The sequence below is a fragment of the Thalassophryne amazonica genome, chromosome 14 (genome assembly GCF_902500255.1).
Source record: "Thalassophryne amazonica chromosome 14, fThaAma1.1, whole genome shotgun sequence".
Lineage (NCBI taxonomy): Eukaryota > Metazoa > Chordata > Actinopteri > Batrachoidiformes > Batrachoididae > Thalassophryne > Thalassophryne amazonica.
In genome coordinates, this window is record NC_047116.1 from 29,983,628 (window position 1) to 30,003,394 (window position 19,767).

The 19,767-nt window shown below is 39.6% G+C and overlaps 1 protein-coding gene across 1 annotated transcript; it reads left to right on the forward strand.

The window, feature by feature from the left end:
- Positions 1-649: 649 nt before the first annotated feature.
- ccdc173 (coiled-coil domain containing 173) lies at positions 650-16,166 on the forward strand. The gene is made up of 9 exons (XM_034186013.1): positions 650-790; positions 4,951-5,150; positions 5,281-5,454; positions 5,554-5,759; positions 8,227-8,383; positions 10,599-10,738; positions 10,919-11,111; positions 15,536-15,700; positions 15,810-16,166. Exons 1-9 carry the CDS (start codon positions 748-750, stop codon positions 16,164-16,166), a joined length of 1,635 nt encoding a protein of 544 aa, XP_034041904.1. The 5' UTR covers positions 650-747.
- The last annotated feature ends 3,601 nt before the right edge of the window (positions 16,167-19,767 follow it).

The following is a 19,767-nucleotide window of genomic DNA, read 5'->3' on the forward strand; positions in this document are numbered from 1 at the left end:
TCAAGACAGAGCAGAAGACGCAAAACAATATTGACAGAACATGCAGTAACTTACAACAGGAGAGATGCAAACTGAACAACCCAATATAACTCATTGTGCACAACAGCGCACTAACGTTTGAAAACAAGAATGATGTGTAGATAAAAGAATGCATACAGTATATATATGTGTACGTTGATGTATGATCTTATTCATTATATCCAGATGTTTACTCAACACCAACTGAACTTCTTACAGTTCTTCAAGAAATTTCACTGTCTGTCCAAGTGACTTGCACAGTTGTTTTTAAACAGGCAGATAAACAAATTAACTATAACCTGTGTATATTAATAATGCAAGATCTCAGTCATTCAGTTAGGAGATATCCAGAAGTTCAATGCACACATGGTCTCCATTTCATCCACAATTTCCACATGTCAAACTCCAAGAAGACTCAATCGAACACTTAATTGACATTCTATGCATTCTATTCCCTTTACGATAACACATTGACTGATCTTTACTTGTCTGTCTTGTACTATTGCAGTTTCAGCTTTTCATATGACCAGGTTGACAAGAAACAGCGCCACCTGCAGTACAGAAGACAGCTGTATTCTGATAGGTTCAGGCGTTGCTGGGCTACCACATAACAAATGCTGACCCTCAATCTTGTTGGTTTGGTTTGTGTAACGCTAAAATACAGGATAAAGTTAGTGTTTATCCAAAGTTATAATGTCGCACTGCTCACTTTTGTTTCATTAGCGGTGAATGGCAGCGCAGGACGGTCGAAGGAGATTATCCAGTAAGACAGGTGAGAGCTAAATAGGTTAAAAATGCTTTTCAAATTCAAAGTCTGCTTTAATTTAATGACATCAGGCTTATTAATGCTTCATAAAATGAAGTAGGAAAAATATTACACTTGCTTTGCAACTAAATGAATATCGGAAATGTATTTAGGGGAAACCGGGGCTCGGTGAATCAGTAGCTATATCTGCAAAACTACTTATATATTTGCAATAGTTATGCCATATTTTTCTGCATAAAGACATCCCCCTTATAAATTAGTGTTTTGTTTTTGGATAAATTAAAGGTAATACTAAGTGGCAAGTGAAGTCACTTTTTTCCTATCAAAAGTAAATTTTGTGGATGTCAGTGTCTTTGTATTTATGTGTCACAACAGAGGAAAGGTGGCCCAAAAAATTGTTATTAGAAGACTACCCCGTCCAACTGATGAGCATGTGTTATGTCTTCTCCAGACTATCAGCTATTTGATAACATGACTCGTGTGTCACATGCACCCGGGGCACAGTGAATCAGTCTCGAAAGTGATTTACTAAGCCCCAGGATCAAGTGGATGACAAATATTAATTGTTGAAGCTTATACATTTATTTTTTCCATGAATTATTTCTATAATTTGTGTTTATAAACAACTATTTTCATGTTTGAACAGAAATTATGACAGTTGTATTATAATAGTTTCTAAAGGACTTATATACTATATAAGACACTCACACATTACATAGCTGGTTTGTTGGATTATAGTTTGTATATGCATCAGCGTACAGTTGTATGCAAAAGTTTGGGCACCCCTGATGATTTCCATGATTTTTCTTTATAAATCACTGGTTGTCTGGATCAGAAATTTCAGTTAAATATATCATATATCAGACAAACACACTGATATTTGAGAAGTGAAATGAAGTTTATGGGATTTACAGGAAGTGTGCAATAATTCTTTAAACAAAATTAGGAAGGTGCATAAATTTGGGCACCCCAACAGAAAAAAAATACATCAATATTTAATAGAACCTCCTTTTGTAGAAATAACAGCCTCTAAAACCTTCGTATAGCTTCCAGTGAGAGTCTGGATTCTGGTTGAAGGTATTTTGGGCCATTCTTCTTTACAAAACATCTCCAGTCAGGTTTGTTGGTTTCCAAGCATGGACAGCCCGCTTAAAATCACACCACAGATTTTCAATAATATTCAGGTCTGGGGACCGAGATGGCCATTCCAGAACATTGTACTTGTTCTTCTACATGAATGCCTTAATAGATTTTGAGCAGTGTTTAGGGTCATTGTCTTGTTGAAAGAGCCAGCCCTGGCGCAACTTCAACTTTGTCACTGCTTCATGAACATTGTTCTCAAGAATCTGCTGATATTGACTGGAATCCATGTGACCCTCAACTTTAACAAGATTCCCAGTACCTGCACTGGCCACACAGCCCCACAGCATGATGGAACCACCTCCAAATTTTACTGTAGGTAGCAAGTGTTTTTCTTGGAATGCTGTGTTCTTTTTCAGCCGTGCATACCGACCTTTGTTATGTCCAAATAATTCAATTTTAGTTTCATCAGTCCACAGCACCTTATCCCAAAATGAAGCTGGCTTGTCCAAATGTGCTTTAGCATACCTCAAGTGACTCTGTTTGTGGTGTGTACGCAGAAAAGGCTTCCTCTGCATTACAGCATCATACAGCATCTCTTTGTGCAACGTGCACTGTATAGTTGAATGATGCACAGAGACACTATTTGCAGCAAGATCATGTTGGAGGTCTTTGGAGCAGGTCTGTGGGTTAACCATGACTGTTCTTGCCATCCTTCACTTCAGCTTATCTGAGATTTTTCTTGGCCTGCCACTTCAGGCCTTAACTAGTACTGTGCCTGCGGTCTTCCATTTCCACGCTATGTTCCTCACAGTGGGAACTGACAGCTGAAAGGTCTGAGATAGCTTTTTGTATCCTTCCCCTAAACCATGATGTTGAACAGTCTTTGTTTTCAAGTCATTTGAGAGTTGTTTAGAGGCTCCCCTGTTGCCACTCATTAGAAGAGATGCAAAGAGGAGAAGCATTTGCAAATGGCCACCTTAAATACCCTTTCTCATGATTGTATTCACCTGTGTAAGGAGGTCAAGGGTCAATAAGCTTACCAAGCCAATTTTGTGTTCCAATAATTAGTGCTAATGTATTCAAATAAATAAAATGACAAGGGTGCCCAAGTTTATGCACCTGCCCAATTTTGTTTATAGAATTATTGCACACTTTCTGTAAATACTAGAAACTTAATTTCTCTTATCAAATATCAGTGTGTTTGTCTGCTATACGATATATTTAACTGAAATTTCTGATCCAGACAACCAATGATTTCTAAAGGAAAATCATTAGGGGTGCCCAAACTTTGCATACAACTGTATATTTAATAATTTTGAAAAAATTTATAATCGTGTTTTTTCATTATATTCTAAGTTGATTCACTGTGCCCCACAAATTAGTGTTTGGGGCACAGTGAATCCAAAATTTTTAAATCGATTTTAAACACCTGTAAATTACACTTGGGGATAAATAAATAATGCAGCCTTATAAACAATAACTTGCTGTATTAAATCCAGAACAGAATGACCTAAACCTATGCATAATGTGTTTTTGCTGCCACAGAACAACATTTATGTGCCCCGGTTTTCCCTATTGTTATTATTATTATTTTTCATTTCAGTAAAGGCAGGTGAACACAATGGTGATGGAAAACATGAAACAACATCAAATCTAATTCAGTTTTATACGTAAAATCATGTACATTTACAGTAACCCAAAAGTAAAATTTAACCAGTATTATTTGTTTAAAAGAAAGAAAGAAAAAGTTTTAGCACTGTAATGAGTGGCAAACTTAATTGTTTTATTTGCTTGACACTGCAGCAACTGTGGGGAGCTACTTATAAAACACGTATTTAGCATGAAATTGAAACCAGTGAAATTTCATTATTCAATTAATGAAATCTCCTACAGGGTAGCTGGCTGACATCACACAAAGAACACAATCACAAGCAACACATAACAGCAGAATAGAATATTTGCTTGCAAACAGTCTTAGCAGGCTAATTTCTGAACAAGCTACATGCTAATCTAGCTAAATTGAAAAGAATAGAGAGCCATTGCAATGACTTTCTAGCTCAATATTCAACTAGTGTCACTCCTGCATAATAAATTCACAGCTACATGAATGGAATTGTTGTGCTCTTCAGTGATATAATTCACTGCTAATATTGATTATTTTTTTTAAATCACTGTTGTTCAAACCCACAGACATTTTATGTTTCCAGCTAAATAAACCACAGTCCCATAAGGGTAGCAAAGAAGATATTCTCGAGGTCTGCGCCACGTCACTTCCGGCGAAGTGACAAATCCAAAGGCGAGAATTTGTACTTCTATGACTGGCCGCTCGGTGAAAACATGCTCGGGCTGTATGCTGTTCTATTGAAAACAGCTGGTTTGGTTTTGTCTGTAACTTGCTTCTAACAGCCAGCTGATAGCTCTTATTGCCTGGAACAGTGAGATTTATACACCAAGCTGACCTTAAATGAACCAGTGTACATTAAATTGACTTTATTGACAAGTCTGACCCTATTTTGAAAAGTGACTAAATCACATGCATTTGTGTCGAGTTTGGCAATGTTTTCGTAGACAAAAAATGGCCCACTAGAGAGCGCTCGGGAAATTCCTGACCTTGAGAATTGTTCCTCGTGTTTGCATGTCTGTACGTGTCTGCATATATCCAATCATAGTCGGAATTAATAATTAAGGAATGAGTAATTAATTAATTATGATACAGAATTGGGTTATTTATTACATTTATTTCTTAACATATTTTAAATTCTGTCTTTAAAGTTCATAAGTACCCATAATGTTGACCAACAATGACCTTCTGTCCCTTATACTATTCCCAGATAAACCTGAAAATCCCACATGGGATACAGTGCCCCATGACTTGATCCCCCTCAAAAGCCAGCTGGACCTGGGTCCAGAGTCTTGTATTTATTTTAAGGGTTTCTTTACCATTGAGACACATTTTGAATTATATGTCCACTGATGTGCATAATCCTCAAAACAAAAACAAAAAAAAAATAAAATCCCTTCAATAAAGTTTGCTAATTTGAAATGATCTAATGATGTGAAATTTTCTACAGCCGTGTCTTCAGCTGAGCAAGCTCACAAGATGATCCAACCACCGGATCTCAGTCACGTCACCATCTTACCGAAAGCTGAATGGCTAAGGATTCAAGATGAAGCAAACAGGGCTAATAAAGACAAGGACACTGTGAGAGAGGCAGTAAAACGGAGAGAGGTGCAGCACCTACAATCCAAAGAGCTGGTCAAACTGTGGACCAACACAGAAGCTGTAAGTTGACTACTCGGGGTTTTAAAAATGTTTTTCAGCTAATTTCAGATTTACTGGTAAGGTTTCAAAGAGTATAGGCTGCAGTAAAGCAAACATGATGATCATGTTTTGTTCATTCTTACTAATAAAGGGGCAAAGGCAAAAGAGGCTTGAAGCAAAGAAGATTCAGGCACAAAATGAGGAGGAGCGAAAGAAACTGATAGATATAGAAGAGGCCAAATATCAGGAACAGAAGAGAAAAGAAGCTGTTGCAAAAGCCAAGACTCAGATATATTCTCAAACTGACCGTGTCAAAGAATTACACGTAAGTATCACCTGGGATTTGACACCAGTACTTAAGTTGTATTAGGCCACTTCGTTTTCTCGAATGTTTGAGGATAATGAATGACTGTGTCTCCTGAAGTGTGCACTCTTGCTGTCAGAAGTTCTGAAAGAAAGAGAGGTCCAGATTGAACAGAAAAAAAGGCTAAAGAATGCAACTAAAAATGTAGACAAAGAATTTATGGCTATGGTGAAGTCCAGAGATGATGAAGCCTTGAGATTGGAGCAGGAGAAAACACTTCAGAAAAGGCGTGCACATGAAGCTTTGGCAGAGAAACTCAGAATGAGGTGAGCCTTATATCATACTAACCAGCTGTGGTTCATTTATCAGATTTTCCCTCAAATTCATAAATATGTCAGTGCGCCCTGGAGTGTTTCTTGTCCTACCTCTCTCACAGCAGTTTTATTTTTTATTTTTTTACTCATTCCTGCAAATTATATGTGTTCCTCTGGTATTCTGTCCTTTGGTGTGCCCCAAGGTTCTATCTTAAGACCAGTTTCCAGTCCAATCCAATCCACTTTATTTATATAGCACATTTAAACAACAGAACAGTTTCCAAAGTGCTGCACATAAAAATGATTATACAACTATACAAAACAATAAACCCACTCAGATACTAATAAATAAATAAACATAAAAACAATAAAACAATAAATAAAACACTAGGCCAAAGACAACAGAGGACCATACAACTCATGCAGAGCTAAAAGCCAGAGAATAAAAGTGGGTCTTCAGACGAGACTTAAAACACTCCATTGTGGGGGCTGTTCGAACGTGGAGAGGCAGAGCGTTCCAGAGTCTGGGCCCAGCCACAGAGAAGGCCCTGTCCCCCCTGGTCTTAAGTCTCGTCCTAGGCACCACAAGCTGGAGCTGGCCCTCAGACCTCAGAGCACGCGCTGGGGAGTAAATTTGGAGGAGGTCTACAATATATTGTGGGGCCAGTCCATTTAAAACTTTAAAAACAAATAAGAAAATTTTAAAATCAATTCTAAAATTAACAGGGAGCCAGTGCAAAGACGCAAGAATAGGTGTAATATGTTCATGTTTTTTGCTCCCAGTTAAGAGGCGTGCACTGGACTAACTGCAATCTGTGAAGTGTATTTTGATTAATTCCATAAAAAAGTGAATTGCAGTAGTCCAGGCGTGAAGAAGTAAAAGCATGCATGACGCGCTCCAAGTCAGAGAAGGATAAAATTGATTTAATTTTGGTTAAAAGACGAAGCTGATAAAAGCTGGATTTAACAACCGCCTTGACCTGCCTGTCCAGTTAGAGATCAGAGTCCATAATGACGCCAAGGTTGGTGGCTGTGGGCTTCATGTGTTGACTGAGAGGGCCCAGGTCTAATCGAACTGTGGAACCAACACTGGGCCCAAATACCATCACCTCGGTTTTGTTCTCATTTAAGCTAAGAAAATTTTGAGCCAACCAAGCCCTGACGTCTTCCAGGCACACAAGCAAGGGTGTCAGGGGGCTGCTAGAGTTCTTCTTAACAGGCAAATAAATTTGAGTATCATCTGCATAAAGATGATAAGATATGCCATGTTTTCTAAACACCTGACCTAACGGGAGAAGGTTTAGGGTGAAGAGAATAGGCCCAAGAATAGAACCCTGGGGGACTCCACAGTTCAGAGGAACAGAAGACGAGGGTGGACTCCCCCAGCCTGACAGTAAATGAATGGCCTGTAAGGTAAGAATGGAACCAGTCCAAGGCTGTCCCCCTGACACCCACACAGTTCTCAAGAAGAGATAAAAGAGTTGCATGGTCAACTGTGTCGAAGGCAGCAGTCAAGTCTAAAAGCACCAGAATGGCGGAATCACCAGAATCAGTGATTAAAAACAGGTCATTAAAAACCTTTAAAAGTGCAGACTCCGTGCCGTGAAATAATTTATAACCTGACTTAAAACTGTCTAAAATGTTGTTCATTTCTAAAAACTCTTGTAGTTCTACAAGAACAGCTTTTTCCAAAATCTTTGAAATAAAAGGAAGCTTAGATATGGGCCTATAATTAGAGATAACAGAGTTATCAAGACTCGCTTTCTTTAAAAGAGGCTCAACTACAGCCTGCTTACAAAATGCAGGAACTTTTCCTGACATAAGGCTGCTGTTGACCAAAACAACAACATCAGGGCCGATAGTTCCCCAGACCTCTTTAAAGAGTCGTGGGGGGATACAGTCTGAGGGACAAAATGAAGGTTTGAGATTTTTAACAATATTTGATAAATCTGAAAATAACACAGGTTCAAACTGGTCTAACACAGCAGAACAGGTGTCAGCCATGATTGAACTGGCTGAAGTGACAGTCATCCCAGCCCTAATACTGGCAACCTTATCACAAAAGAAATTTAAAAAGCGATTACAAACAACTTGAGTTGCTTCCAAAGTGGTGGATTGGCCAGGGTTTAACAAAGATCCAATAGTTTTAAAAAGCACACGAGGTTTGTCCCAGTTATCAGAAATTAGATTGGAAAAGTATTTTGCCTTTTCAGACCTGACCATATTTTGGAATTTTCTCCAACTTTTTTTAAGAATTTGATAGTTTCTGTTGCATTATGTATAATTCCCTGTGGACACATCTTTCTTGCCACTGCTATGCAGATGATACTTCGATGTACTCTTACATCTCATTTGAGCCTTTGCGTGTTATGCTACTTGGGAAATAGCATGATTGTGCTGTACGATAATTTTAATGAACATCAGTCATTTTGCTTTCTAATTTTTACCTGACAATAAGGCTTTAAAATTCCCCCTCCAGGATAGAAGAAAAGGTGCAAGAAAGAGAGCGACAGAAGCTGGAGGACAAGAAAGAAGGAAAAGAAATCCAGCACATTAATGAACTTTACCAATGGGAACAACTCATGGAGAATGAAAGACGAGCAAAGGAGAAGAAAAGCCTCATGCAAGCTCACCTGGTACACATCACTAAAAGGACTGTTTTCATCCCATGTGTTGGTTGGTTTATAGTCAGGCATGCACATAACTGGTGCTCATTGTGCTTGTGCGTGCTAAAAATAAATCATGCGAAGGAGAAAAGACAAAGTGCTTCATGAGAGGAAAACAATGACATATTGTAGGAAAAGTGTTTCCTTCTTCTGTGCATCAATGTTGATGAGCACGATGAGTACCAGTTATGTGCACGCCTGTTTATAGTCACCAATAGTATTGAAAAACCTCCAACACTAATGTTTATTATGAAAGTTGTTAGAGGGGTGGAATGGGTTGATAAAGAGGCTATAGAATTTTTGTGCAGATTAATAATGTGTTTTTCAGATTCATCAATGGTGGCAGTAATTAAACCATTACTTAAAAAGCCATCACTTGACCCAGCTATCTTAGCTAATTATAGGCCAACTCCAACCTTCCTTTTCTCTCAGAAATTCTTGAAATGGTAGTTGTAAAACAGCTAACTGATCATCTGCAGAGTAATGGTCTATTTGAAGAGTTTCAGTCAGGTTTTAGAATTCATCATAGTACAGAAACAGCATTAGTGAAGGTTACAAATGATCTTCTTAAGGCCTCAGACAGTGGACTCATCTCTGTGCTTGTCCTGTTAGACCTCAGTGCTGCTTTTGATACTGTTGACCATAAAATTTTATTACAGAGATTAGAGCATGCCATAGGTATTAAAGGCACTGCGCTGCGGTGGTTTGAATCATATTTATCTAATAGATTACAATTTATTCATGTAAATGGGGAGTCTTTTTCACAGACTAAGGTTAATTATGGAGTTACACAAGGTTCTGTGCTAGGACCAATTTTATTCACTTTATACATGCTTCCCTTAGGCAGTATTATTAGAAAGCATTGCTTAAATTTTCATTGTTACGCAGATGGTACCCAGCTTTATCTACCCATGAAGCCAGAGGACACACACCAATTAGTTAAACTGCAGGAATGTCTTACAGACATAAAGACATGGATGACCTCTAATTTCCTGCTTTTAAATTCAGATAAAACTGAAGTTATTGTACTTGGCCCCACAAATCTTAGAAACGTGTCTAACCAGATCCTTACTCTGGATGGCATTACCCTGACCTCTAGTAATACTGTGAGAAATCTTGGAGTCATTTTTGATCAGGATATGTCCTTCAATGCGCATATTAAGCAAATATGTAGGACTGCTTTTTTGCATTTGCGCAATATCTCTAAAATTAGAAAGGTCTTGTCTCAGAGTGATGCTGAAAAACTAATTCATGCATTTATTTCCTCTAGGCTGGACTATTGTAATTCATTATTATCAGGTTGTCCTAAAAGTTCCCTGAAAAGCCTTCAGTTAATTCAAAATGCTGCAGCTAGAGTACTGACGGGGACTAGAAGGAGAGAGCATATTTCACCCATATTGGCCTCTCTTCATTGGCTTCCTGTTAATTCTAGAATAGAATTTAAAATTCTTCTTCTTACTTATAAAGTTTTGAATAATCAGGTCCCATCTTATCTTAGGGACCTCATAGTACCATATCACCCCAATAAAGCGCTTCGCTCTCAGACTGCAGGCTTACTTGTAGTTCCTAGGGTTTGTAAGAGTAGAATGGGAGGCAGAGCCTTCAGCTTTCAGGCTCCTCTCCTGTGGAACCAGCTCCCAATTCGGATCAGGGAGACAGACACCCTCTCTACTTTTAAGATTAGGCTTAAAACTTTCCTTTAAGCTAAAGCTTATAGTTAGGGCTGGATCAGGTGACCCTGAACCATCCCTTAGTTATGCTGCTATAGACTTAGACTGCTGGGGGGTTCCCATGATGCACTGAGTGTTTCTTTCTCTTTTTGCTCTGTATGCACCACTCTGCCTTTAATCATTAGTGATTGATCTCTGCTCTCTTCCACAGCATGTCTTTTTCCTGATTCTCTCCCCTCAGCCCCAACCAGTCCCAGCAGAAGACTGCCCCTCCCTGAGCCTGGTTCTGCTGGAGGTTTCTTCCTGTTAAAAGGGAGTTTTTCCTTCTCACTGTCCCCAAGTGCTTGCTCACAGGGGGTCGTTTTGATCGTTGGGGTTTTTCTGTAATTATTGTATGGCTTTTGCCTTACAATATAAAGCACCTTGGGGCAACTGTTTGTTGTGATTTGGCGCTATATAAATAAAATTGATTTGATTTGATCAATGAGATGGAACATTTCTCATTGTATTTCCAGGAACATATTAGTAATCGAGACATCCTACGAGCTGCAGAAGCACAAAAACTGCAGGCAGAAGAGGAGCAAAGAAAACTTTTTCTCTCTACCAAACAAAAAATGATGAAGTTGAGGAACGATAAAGAAACGGAGCTTTTGCGGTAAGACACACTCAAAGCCCCCTACACACACACACACACACACACACACACACACACACACACACACACACACACACACACACACACACACACACACACACACACACACACACACACACACACACACACACACACACACAATTTAAAAAGAAAAAACCTTTGGATCATTTCCATCTTCAGAGAGGCTGAGGCGCTTCGAGACAGAATCATGGACAAACTAACAGTGACGCAGCGCGAGCAAACCGACAGTGAGGAGCAGAGAATCGCAAAGGCTGTCGCTGAGCAGGAAGCAAAGGAGGCACAGCAGCAGAGGCATGAAGAGGAGCAGAGGGCTGCAATCATAAGGTCTATTGCTGCTCACAGAGAGTTCATGGTAGGACCACACCATCACAAGCTACACATGGTGGCAAATGCAAATCATGTTGTTGTGGCACTGCTAATCCATTTACGTACTCCACTAATCTCAGTTTCAGATTAGCCGAGGGCCACCAACCAGGTTTTCTCCTCCTCCTGGGGCCCACTTATTTTTAATTTTAATTTAACCTTTATTTAACCAGGTTAGTCCCATTGAGATCTCTTTTGCAAGGGAGACCTGGACAGTTATAAAGTTTCCAATTCACTTAACCTGAATGTCTTTAAATTTATGGATTTAAAGACATGCAGATTCTTATGGATTGAAGAATAACATAACTGTCATGCTTTGAGCTGGTCCAGATGAACAGTACTAACAATAATGGCTTGGTGACTGATACATTCATGCAAGGGAGTTTTAAAACTGGAAGCAAGTAACAAAACAGTATTACAGTGCTGTTTTAAAAAATCTAATTAGCTTTTCAGATACTTTCATATTGTGATAGCTTTATATTCATACCGTTTTAGATTCGATTGGTATTTCCATTAAGTTTTGAATTAAATCAATATAAGTGTTTCTGTTGGCAAGAAAAGGTTTACTGATGTTGACTTTTCAGACGATGCTGTGATCTTTGTAAAATCAGTGGCTACCCAGATTGCAGCAGCTGCATGAGGAGTCGGACTGCCTGGATTTGCAATTGTCCTGGATCAAGACTAAGATCCAGGCTTTCAGTGACTTCCTAGACTCGATCATTAGGCATACATACATACATATGTATGTGGTGAATGTATTGAATTTGTGTGTACGTACAGTGGGCTTCATGTATCAACGTTGCGTACGGCGATATTTGAGCGTATATGGGGTGTACGCAACGGCTGCGCTACTTGGCATTTATCAATGTGGTCGTTGGCGTACGCTGCGCTGAAAATATACACCAGGTCGAGAGGTGGCGTAAATTATACACCAAAATGAACCAGCACTGGAATCCACATAAAAATGATCAACATGATAAACCGTGCCATTATACAAATCAATGCATATGTTACATAAATAACACTTTCCTGATTATACTACATAATAATTAATACAAATCCCGCCTTTGCGGGATTGTTATGGAGCACGATCCATGGTCACAGCGCTGACAGGAAGGAAAGCACTGCTCGCCTTTTTCTCCAGACTTCGAGCCTGGAGCCAGAGCAGCGCTGAGCTTAACTTCATGTGGTGTGATCGTTTTAGACTATGAAATTGATAATAACAACTGTAGTTCCGTCATTCCCTTAATTCGTCCGTGCTGCAACCAGGTTTTGTCGTCTCCATTCGGTTGTCACCATAAAATAAATACAGAAATACATTTAAAAAATAAAGAAATCTGACAGATTAGGCGTGTCTTATTAATTGAGCGAGCAAATATCCACATGTCAAGAATTATTGACATGTGAAAAGAGAATACAGTGGTCCCTCGCTATAACGCCGTTCACCTGTCATGGCCTCGGAGTCCAATTTTGCATGCCTTTTTTTTTTTTTTACAGTGTTCTGTGTTCTGCGTATCTGTTTATAAGAATCTTGTTGCCCAGAAGAGAAAAGAGCGCCAACAACTACTCATAACTGTGTTTGTCACACGGAAACACACACCTGCTGCAGCGAGATGAGTGGAAAAAGGCGCAGCGTCAGGACGCAGAGGAGCGATCTGTGAAATACTGGTCAGTCACTATTAATAATTTCTTATGTGTCCGACCTCGTTCATTGATTGTTAAAATTAATTCGTTAGTTCTAAATGCCATCATAATTATTTATAGGAAAACGTTCTATTTTTATTTCTCAAAAATATGTTTGGGCCTGAAAACAGTTTGGTATTATTTTTCTACTAAGGTTTGAACTTTGAGAGTGTTTACACACGAGAGAAAAGTGAGAAAATGTTCATGCCTGATTGAGAAAGTGTATAAACTGTGTAGTGAGGGGTTTTACAGCTTTGAAACGTTTATAATAATTGTAAAAAATAACGCTGACTACGTCGCGGTTTCGCGTATTTCGGGCTATTTTTTAGAACGTAACTCCAGCGATTAATGAGGGACCACTGTAACACTTTATTGATTATACAACCCCTGGCAAAAATTATGGAATCACTGGCCTCGGAGGATGTTCATTCAGTTGTTTAATTTTGTAGAAAAAAAGCAGATCACAGACATGACACAAAACTAAAGTCATTTCAGATGGCAACTTTCTGGCTTTAAGAAACACTATAAGAAATCAAGAAAAAAAAAGATTGTGGCAGTCAGTAACGGTTACTTTTTTAGACCAAGCAGAGGAAAAAAATATGGAATCACTCAATTCTGAGGAAAAAATTATGGAATCACCCTGTAAATTTTCATCCCCCAAACGAACACCTGCATCATATCAGATCTGCTCGTTAGTCTGCATCTAAAAAGGAGTGATCACACCTTGGAGAGCTGTTGCACCAAGTGGACTGACATGAATCATGGCTCCAACACGAGAGATGTCAATTGAAACAAAGGAGAGGATTATCAAACTCTTAAAAGAGGGTAAATCATCACGCAATGTTGCAAAAGATGTTGGTTGTTCACAGTCAGCTGTGTCTAAACTCTGGACCAAATACAAACAACATGGGAAGGTTGTTAAAGGCAAACATACTGGTAGACCAAGGAAGACATCAAAGCGTCAAGAAAGAAAACTTAAAGCAATATGTCTCAAAAATCGAAAAATGCACAACAAAACAAATGAGGAACGAATGGGAGGAAACTGGAGTCAACGTCTGTGACCGAACTGTAAGAAACCGCCTAAAGGAAATGGGATTTACATACAGAAAAGCTAAACAAAAGCCATCATTAACACCTAAACAGAAAAAAAACAAGGTTACAATGGGCTAAGGAAAAGCAATCGTGGACTGTGGATGACTGGATGAAAGTCATATTCAGTGATGAATCTCGAATCTGCATTGGGCAAGGTGATGATGCTGGAACTTTTGTTTGGTGCCGTTCCAATGAGATTTATAAAGATGACTGCCTGAAGAGAACATGTAAATTTCCACAGTCATTGATGATATGAGGCTACATGTCAGGTAAAGGCACTGGGGAGATGGCTGTCATTACATCATCAATAAATGCACAAGTTTACGTTGATATTTTGGACAATTGAAAGGATGTTTGGGGATGATTAAATCATTTTTCAAGATGATAATGCATCTTGCCATAGAGCAAAAACTGTGAAAACATTCCTTGCAAAAAGACACATAGGGTCAATGTCATGGCATAGGGTCAATGTCAACGAGCAGATCTGATTAGATGCAGGTGTTAGTTTGGGGGATGAAAATTTACAGGGTGATTCCATAATTTATTCCTCAGAATTGAGTGATTCCATATTTTTTCCTGTGCTTGGTCTAAAAAAGTAACCGTTACTGACTGTCACAATCTTTTTTTCTTGATTTCTTATAGTGTTTCTTAAAGCCAGAAAGTTGCCATTTGAAATGAGTTTAGTTTTGTGTCATGTCTGTGATCTGCTTTTTTTCTACAAAATTAAACAACTGAATGAACATCATCCGAGGCCAGTGATTCCATAATTTTTGCCAGGGGTTGTATACTACAAAACAATTGATACGACGGCCGCTTTTGACGCTCTACTGGCACGCGTTGTGATTGGTGGAGTTCTTTTTCATTGCCGTCTTCCCGACTTCCATGTCCTAAAATGAGGGTGTGTCTGAAGCGGAGTCTGAAGAATTATGGGCGTGTTTATTATAATTATGATCGTTTCCACCCGCCGCATTTATCAAGATCACGTCAGGCGTACGCCAGAAATGGGCAGGTGCGCACTGCTTGATACATGTCACGGTGACTTTGGTGTATTTCAGGTTTACGCCGTAAATTTACGCCACAAGTGCGCAACATTGATACATGAGGCCCAGTGCATCCAGAAAATATTCAGTGTTGCGCTTTTTCCACATTTACAATACAGCCTTATTCCAAAATGTATGAAATTCATTTTTCCCTCAAAATTCAACACATATTGCTGATTGCCAGCGAGAGAATATGTCTTCTGTACCAGTTAGCAGTTTGCTTTACCTCTGTTTGTTATTTTCTTACTTTTCAAGCTCCCTTAGTAGAACGCTTCAGTCATTTTAGTCAGCAATTCTTTCTACTGTCTGACTGGCTGCGGAAAATCAACCCAAATTCTCAAATATGACGTACAAGTGAAAACTACACACTACAACCAGGAACACGTGACAGTGAACAGATGGACTTACATTAATAATGTTTTGAAAGATTTCCCCATAGCTGACAAATACATGCACACACCGTTTGTAATTTCAATCCCAAATGGAAAATTATATGATGAGGCACAACATGGGTCACAAACTACTGATCCCCGGGCAACCAGTTTGAGACCTCTGACTTAACCAAATTTACAGAATTTATCTTAAAATGTTTCATCAGCGACAGGAAAAGGAAAAGCAGCTGAAGCTACAACAACAGAAAGATAAAGATGTGCTTCTGGCCAAGCAAGAAGCCGACAGGATCTATACTGAGAAACAGCAGCTAAAGGCTCAAAAGATGAAGGAAAATGGCAAAAAAATCCAAGACTTCAACATGAACCAAGTGGTAATGCAAAATCTAGCTCCTGTATAAAATATGTGTTTGAATAAAATGGTTGCAGGTATAATCATGTTCTCTGAAAGAAAATCAACCTTATTTATTTTTTCTTCCATAGGCTGAAAAATGTGCCAAACAACAACAGCTGAGGAGAGATCAACATGCGCTTGAAACAAAGAATGCAGAACTCCTCGCTGAAGAAGAAAGACACTTTCAAGCATATACAAAGAATTTAATTGACAAAGCAGTGGAAGCGGAGAGAAATGTCATTCCACTTAACAAAGCTGCACGTGAAGGGTTTGGTGGAGGGTCTGGGCCCATCTTCAGTGGTCTGAGGCCGAGCTACCTGGTTCAGGACATGACCGGTGCTCAGATGCCAAACTATAGCTCCAGTACGACCAAGAATATTAAAGAGATGAATGAGGCTGTAGATATTCAAGAAGGAAAGAAGAGACTTGGGTTTACATGGCAGTAATTATTGTCACTTTATACGAGGTCTGTCAATAAAGTATAGGTCCTTTTTATTTTTTTCAAAAACTATATGGATTTCATTCATATGTTTTTACGTCAGACATGCTTGAACCCTCGTGCACATGCGTGAGTTTTTCCACGCCTGTCGGTGACGTCATCCGCCTGTGAGCACTCCTTGTGGGAGGAGTCATCCAGCCCCTCGTCGGAATTCCTTTGTCTGAGAAGTTGCTGAGAGACTCGTGCTTTGTTTGATCAAAATTTTTTTCTAAACCTGTGAGGCACATCGAAGTGGACACAGTTCGAAAAAATTAAGCTGGTTTTCGGTGAAAATTTTAACAGCTGATGAGAGATTTTGAGGTGATACTGTCGCTTTAAGGACTTCCCACAGTGCGAGACGTCGCGCAGCGCTCAGGCGCCGTCGTCAGCCTGTTTCAAGCTGAAAACCTCCACATTTCAGGCTCTATTGAACCAGGACGTCGTGAGAGAACAGAGACGTTTCAGAAGAAGTCAGTTTCAGCATTTTATCTGGATATTCCACTGTTAAAGGAGATTTTTTAATGAAAGACATGCGGACGGATTGCAGCGTCGGCTCGCTGCCGCTGTGACACTCCGTCACAGGAAAAACACCTCTGTTGGAAGCCTTAAGGACAAGTTGGAACATGTCCAACTGTTAAACAATTTCTCATATACTCACTCCACTGAAAGCCATCAAAAGCCACCTGGATTTTACAAATGGTTATCAACACGGAGGTATTTTTCCTGTGCCGCCGCACCGCGCCGGCTGCGTCCCGACGCGCGGACCCGTCCGCACGTCTTTCATTAAAAAAATATCCTTTAACAGTGGAATATCTGGATAAAATGCTGAAACCGACTTCTTCTGAAACTTCTCTGTTCTCTCACGACGTCCTGGATCAATAGAGCCTGAAATGTGGAGATTTTCAGCTTGAAGCAGGCTGACGACGGCGCCTGAGAGCGCTGCACAACGTCTCGCACCGTGGGAAGTCCTTACAGTGACAGTATCACCTCAAAATCTCTCATCAGCCGTTAAAATTTTCACCGAAAACCAGCTTAATTTTTCTAACCGTGTCCACTTCCATGTGCCTCACAGGTTTAGAAAAAAGTTTGATCAAACAAAGCGCCAGTCTCTCAGCAACTTCTCAGACAAAGGAATTCCGACGAGGGGCTGGACGACTCCTCTCACAAGGAGTACTCACAGGCGGATGACGTCACCGACAGGTGTGGAAAAACTCACGCATGCGCACGAGGGTTCAAGCATGTCTGACGTAAAAACATATGAATGACATCCATATAGTTTTTGAAAAAAATAAAAAGGACCTATACTTTATTGACAGCCCTCGTATATGTATATATATATATGTACACACACACACATTTATTTGGATTCAGCGCTCATGATATCACTCACTGTATTAATGTCAGTATAAACATCAATTGTGAATTACAACATCTATAAAATGTAAATTATGAATTTTGTAAAGCACATTTTGTTGCACACTGCAACTCTTACAGAACTCATGAGCTGCTGATTTGAGTTTGCACTGTGGCTGAACTCTTTTGTAAAGGGTGAGCCAGATTACTCAATGTGCTGTAGTAATGAAATGATACCAGCGCCTGTCTGTTTACCAAGTGCAATTTTGCTTGGCTGATTGGGATAAGGAGTTGGGCTACCAACATGTAGGTCTGAGTTCGATTCCCTTTTACACAACCTGTCATCCTTGGATGACACTTCATCTGTACAGGTCTTGGCTGATGAAGTAACTCGCATCACACTGACATCCTGTCCAAGGGGAGCCGTACACTCTCATCTGCTTCATGCAATGGATTCTGGGGATACGCACTGGCACCAGTGGGCCTTGGGACCTATATTTCTGACAAATACAAACAGATGCCCAAAGTCGAGTCTCTCGATTACCAGTCATTTATACGCTTAGCCTCACCTATGGTCAGGAGCTTTGGGTAATGACTGAAAGAACAAGTCCATGGATACAAGTGGTGGAAATGAGGTTCCTCCTTTTGGTATCTGGGTTTACACGCAGGGTAAGGGGAGAAGCTCCACTATCCAAGAGGGACTTTAAGGGGCTTTAGGATGTTTGCCGACCAAATGTTTTGTTGCCAATAGTCCAGTTGTAAGAAACATGGAGTAGAAAACATCTAAATTAACTGCCAACGACTTGAGAAGTTGTTATCCTCCAGTTCCACTGCATTCTAAAACTGCCACCTACAGTAGTGTTGAGAATAATAGTAGTGCTATGTGACTAAAAAGATTAATCCAGGTTTTGAGTACATTTCTTATTGTTACATGGGAAACAAGGTACCAGTAGATTCAGTAGATTCTCACAAATCCAATAAGACCAAGCATTCATGATATGCACACTCTTAAGGCTATGAAATTGGGCTATTAGTAAAAAAAAAAAGTAGAAAAGGGGGTGTTCACAATAACAGTAGTGTGGCATTCAGTCAGTGAGCGCGTCAATTTTGTGGAACAAACGTGTGAATCAGGTGTCCACTATTTAAGGATGAAGCCAGCACCTGTTGAACATGCGTTTCTCTTTGAAAGCCCGAGGAAAATGGGTCGTTCAAGACATTGTTCAGAAGAACAGCGTAGTCTGATTAAAAAGTTGATTGGAGAGGGGGAAACTTATACGCAGGTGCAAAAAATTATATGCTGTTCATCTACAATGATCTCCAATGCTTTAAAATGGACCAAAAACCAGAGACGTGTGGAAGAAAACAGAAAACAACCATCAAAATGGATAGAATAATAACCAGAATGCAAAGGCTTACCCATTGATCAGCTCCAGGATGATCAAAGACAGTCTGGAGTTACCTGTAAGTGCTGTGACAGAAGACGCCTGTGTGAAGCTAATTTATTGGCAAGAATCCCCGCAAAGTCCCTCTGTTAAAGACATGCAGAAGAGGTTGCAGTTTGCCAAAGAACACATCAACTGGCCTAAAGAGAAATGGAGGCATATTTTGTGGACTGATGAGAGTAAAATTGTTCTTTTTGGGTCCAAGGGCCACAGACAGTTTGTGAGACGACCCCCAAACTCTGAATTCAAGCCACAGTTCACAGTGAAGACAGTGAAGCATGGTGGTGCAAGCATCATGATATGGGCATGTTTCTCCTACTATGGTGTTGGGCCTATATATCGCATACCAGGTATCATGGATCAGTTTGGATATGTCAAAATACTTGAAGAGGTCATGTTGCCTTATGCTGAAGAGGACATGCCCTTGAAATGTGTGTTTCAACAAGACAATGACCCCAAGTACACTAGTAAATGAGCAAAATCTTGGTTCCAAACCAACAAAATGAATGCCTCGCAGATGTGAAGAAATCATGAAAAACTGTGGTTATACAACTAAATACTAGTTTAGTGATTCACAGGATTGCTAAAAAAGCAGTTTGAACATAATAGTTTTGAGTTTGTAGTGTCAACAGCAGATGCTATTACCCCTTTTCTACTTTTCCATTTTTTTTTTACTAATAGCCCAATTTCATAGCCTTAAGAGTGTGCATATCATGAATGCTTGGTCTTGTTGGATTTGTGAGAATCTACTGGTACTTTGTTTCCCATGTAAAA

Bases quoted from the DNA above. Each gene is read 5' to 3' on its own strand.
- ccdc173 (XM_034186013.1), top strand. From the start codon at position 748: ATGGCAGCGCAGGACGGTCGAAGGAGATTATCCAGTAAGACAG. The intron at 5,760-8,226 runs GTGAGCCTTATA...TTCCCCCTCCAG, and splicing joins GCAGAGAAACTCAGAATGAG to GATAGAAGAAAAGGTGCAAG. The intron at 8,384-10,598 runs GTACACATCACT...TTGTATTTCCAG, and splicing joins GCCTCATGCAAGCTCACCTG to GAACATATTAGTAATCGAGA.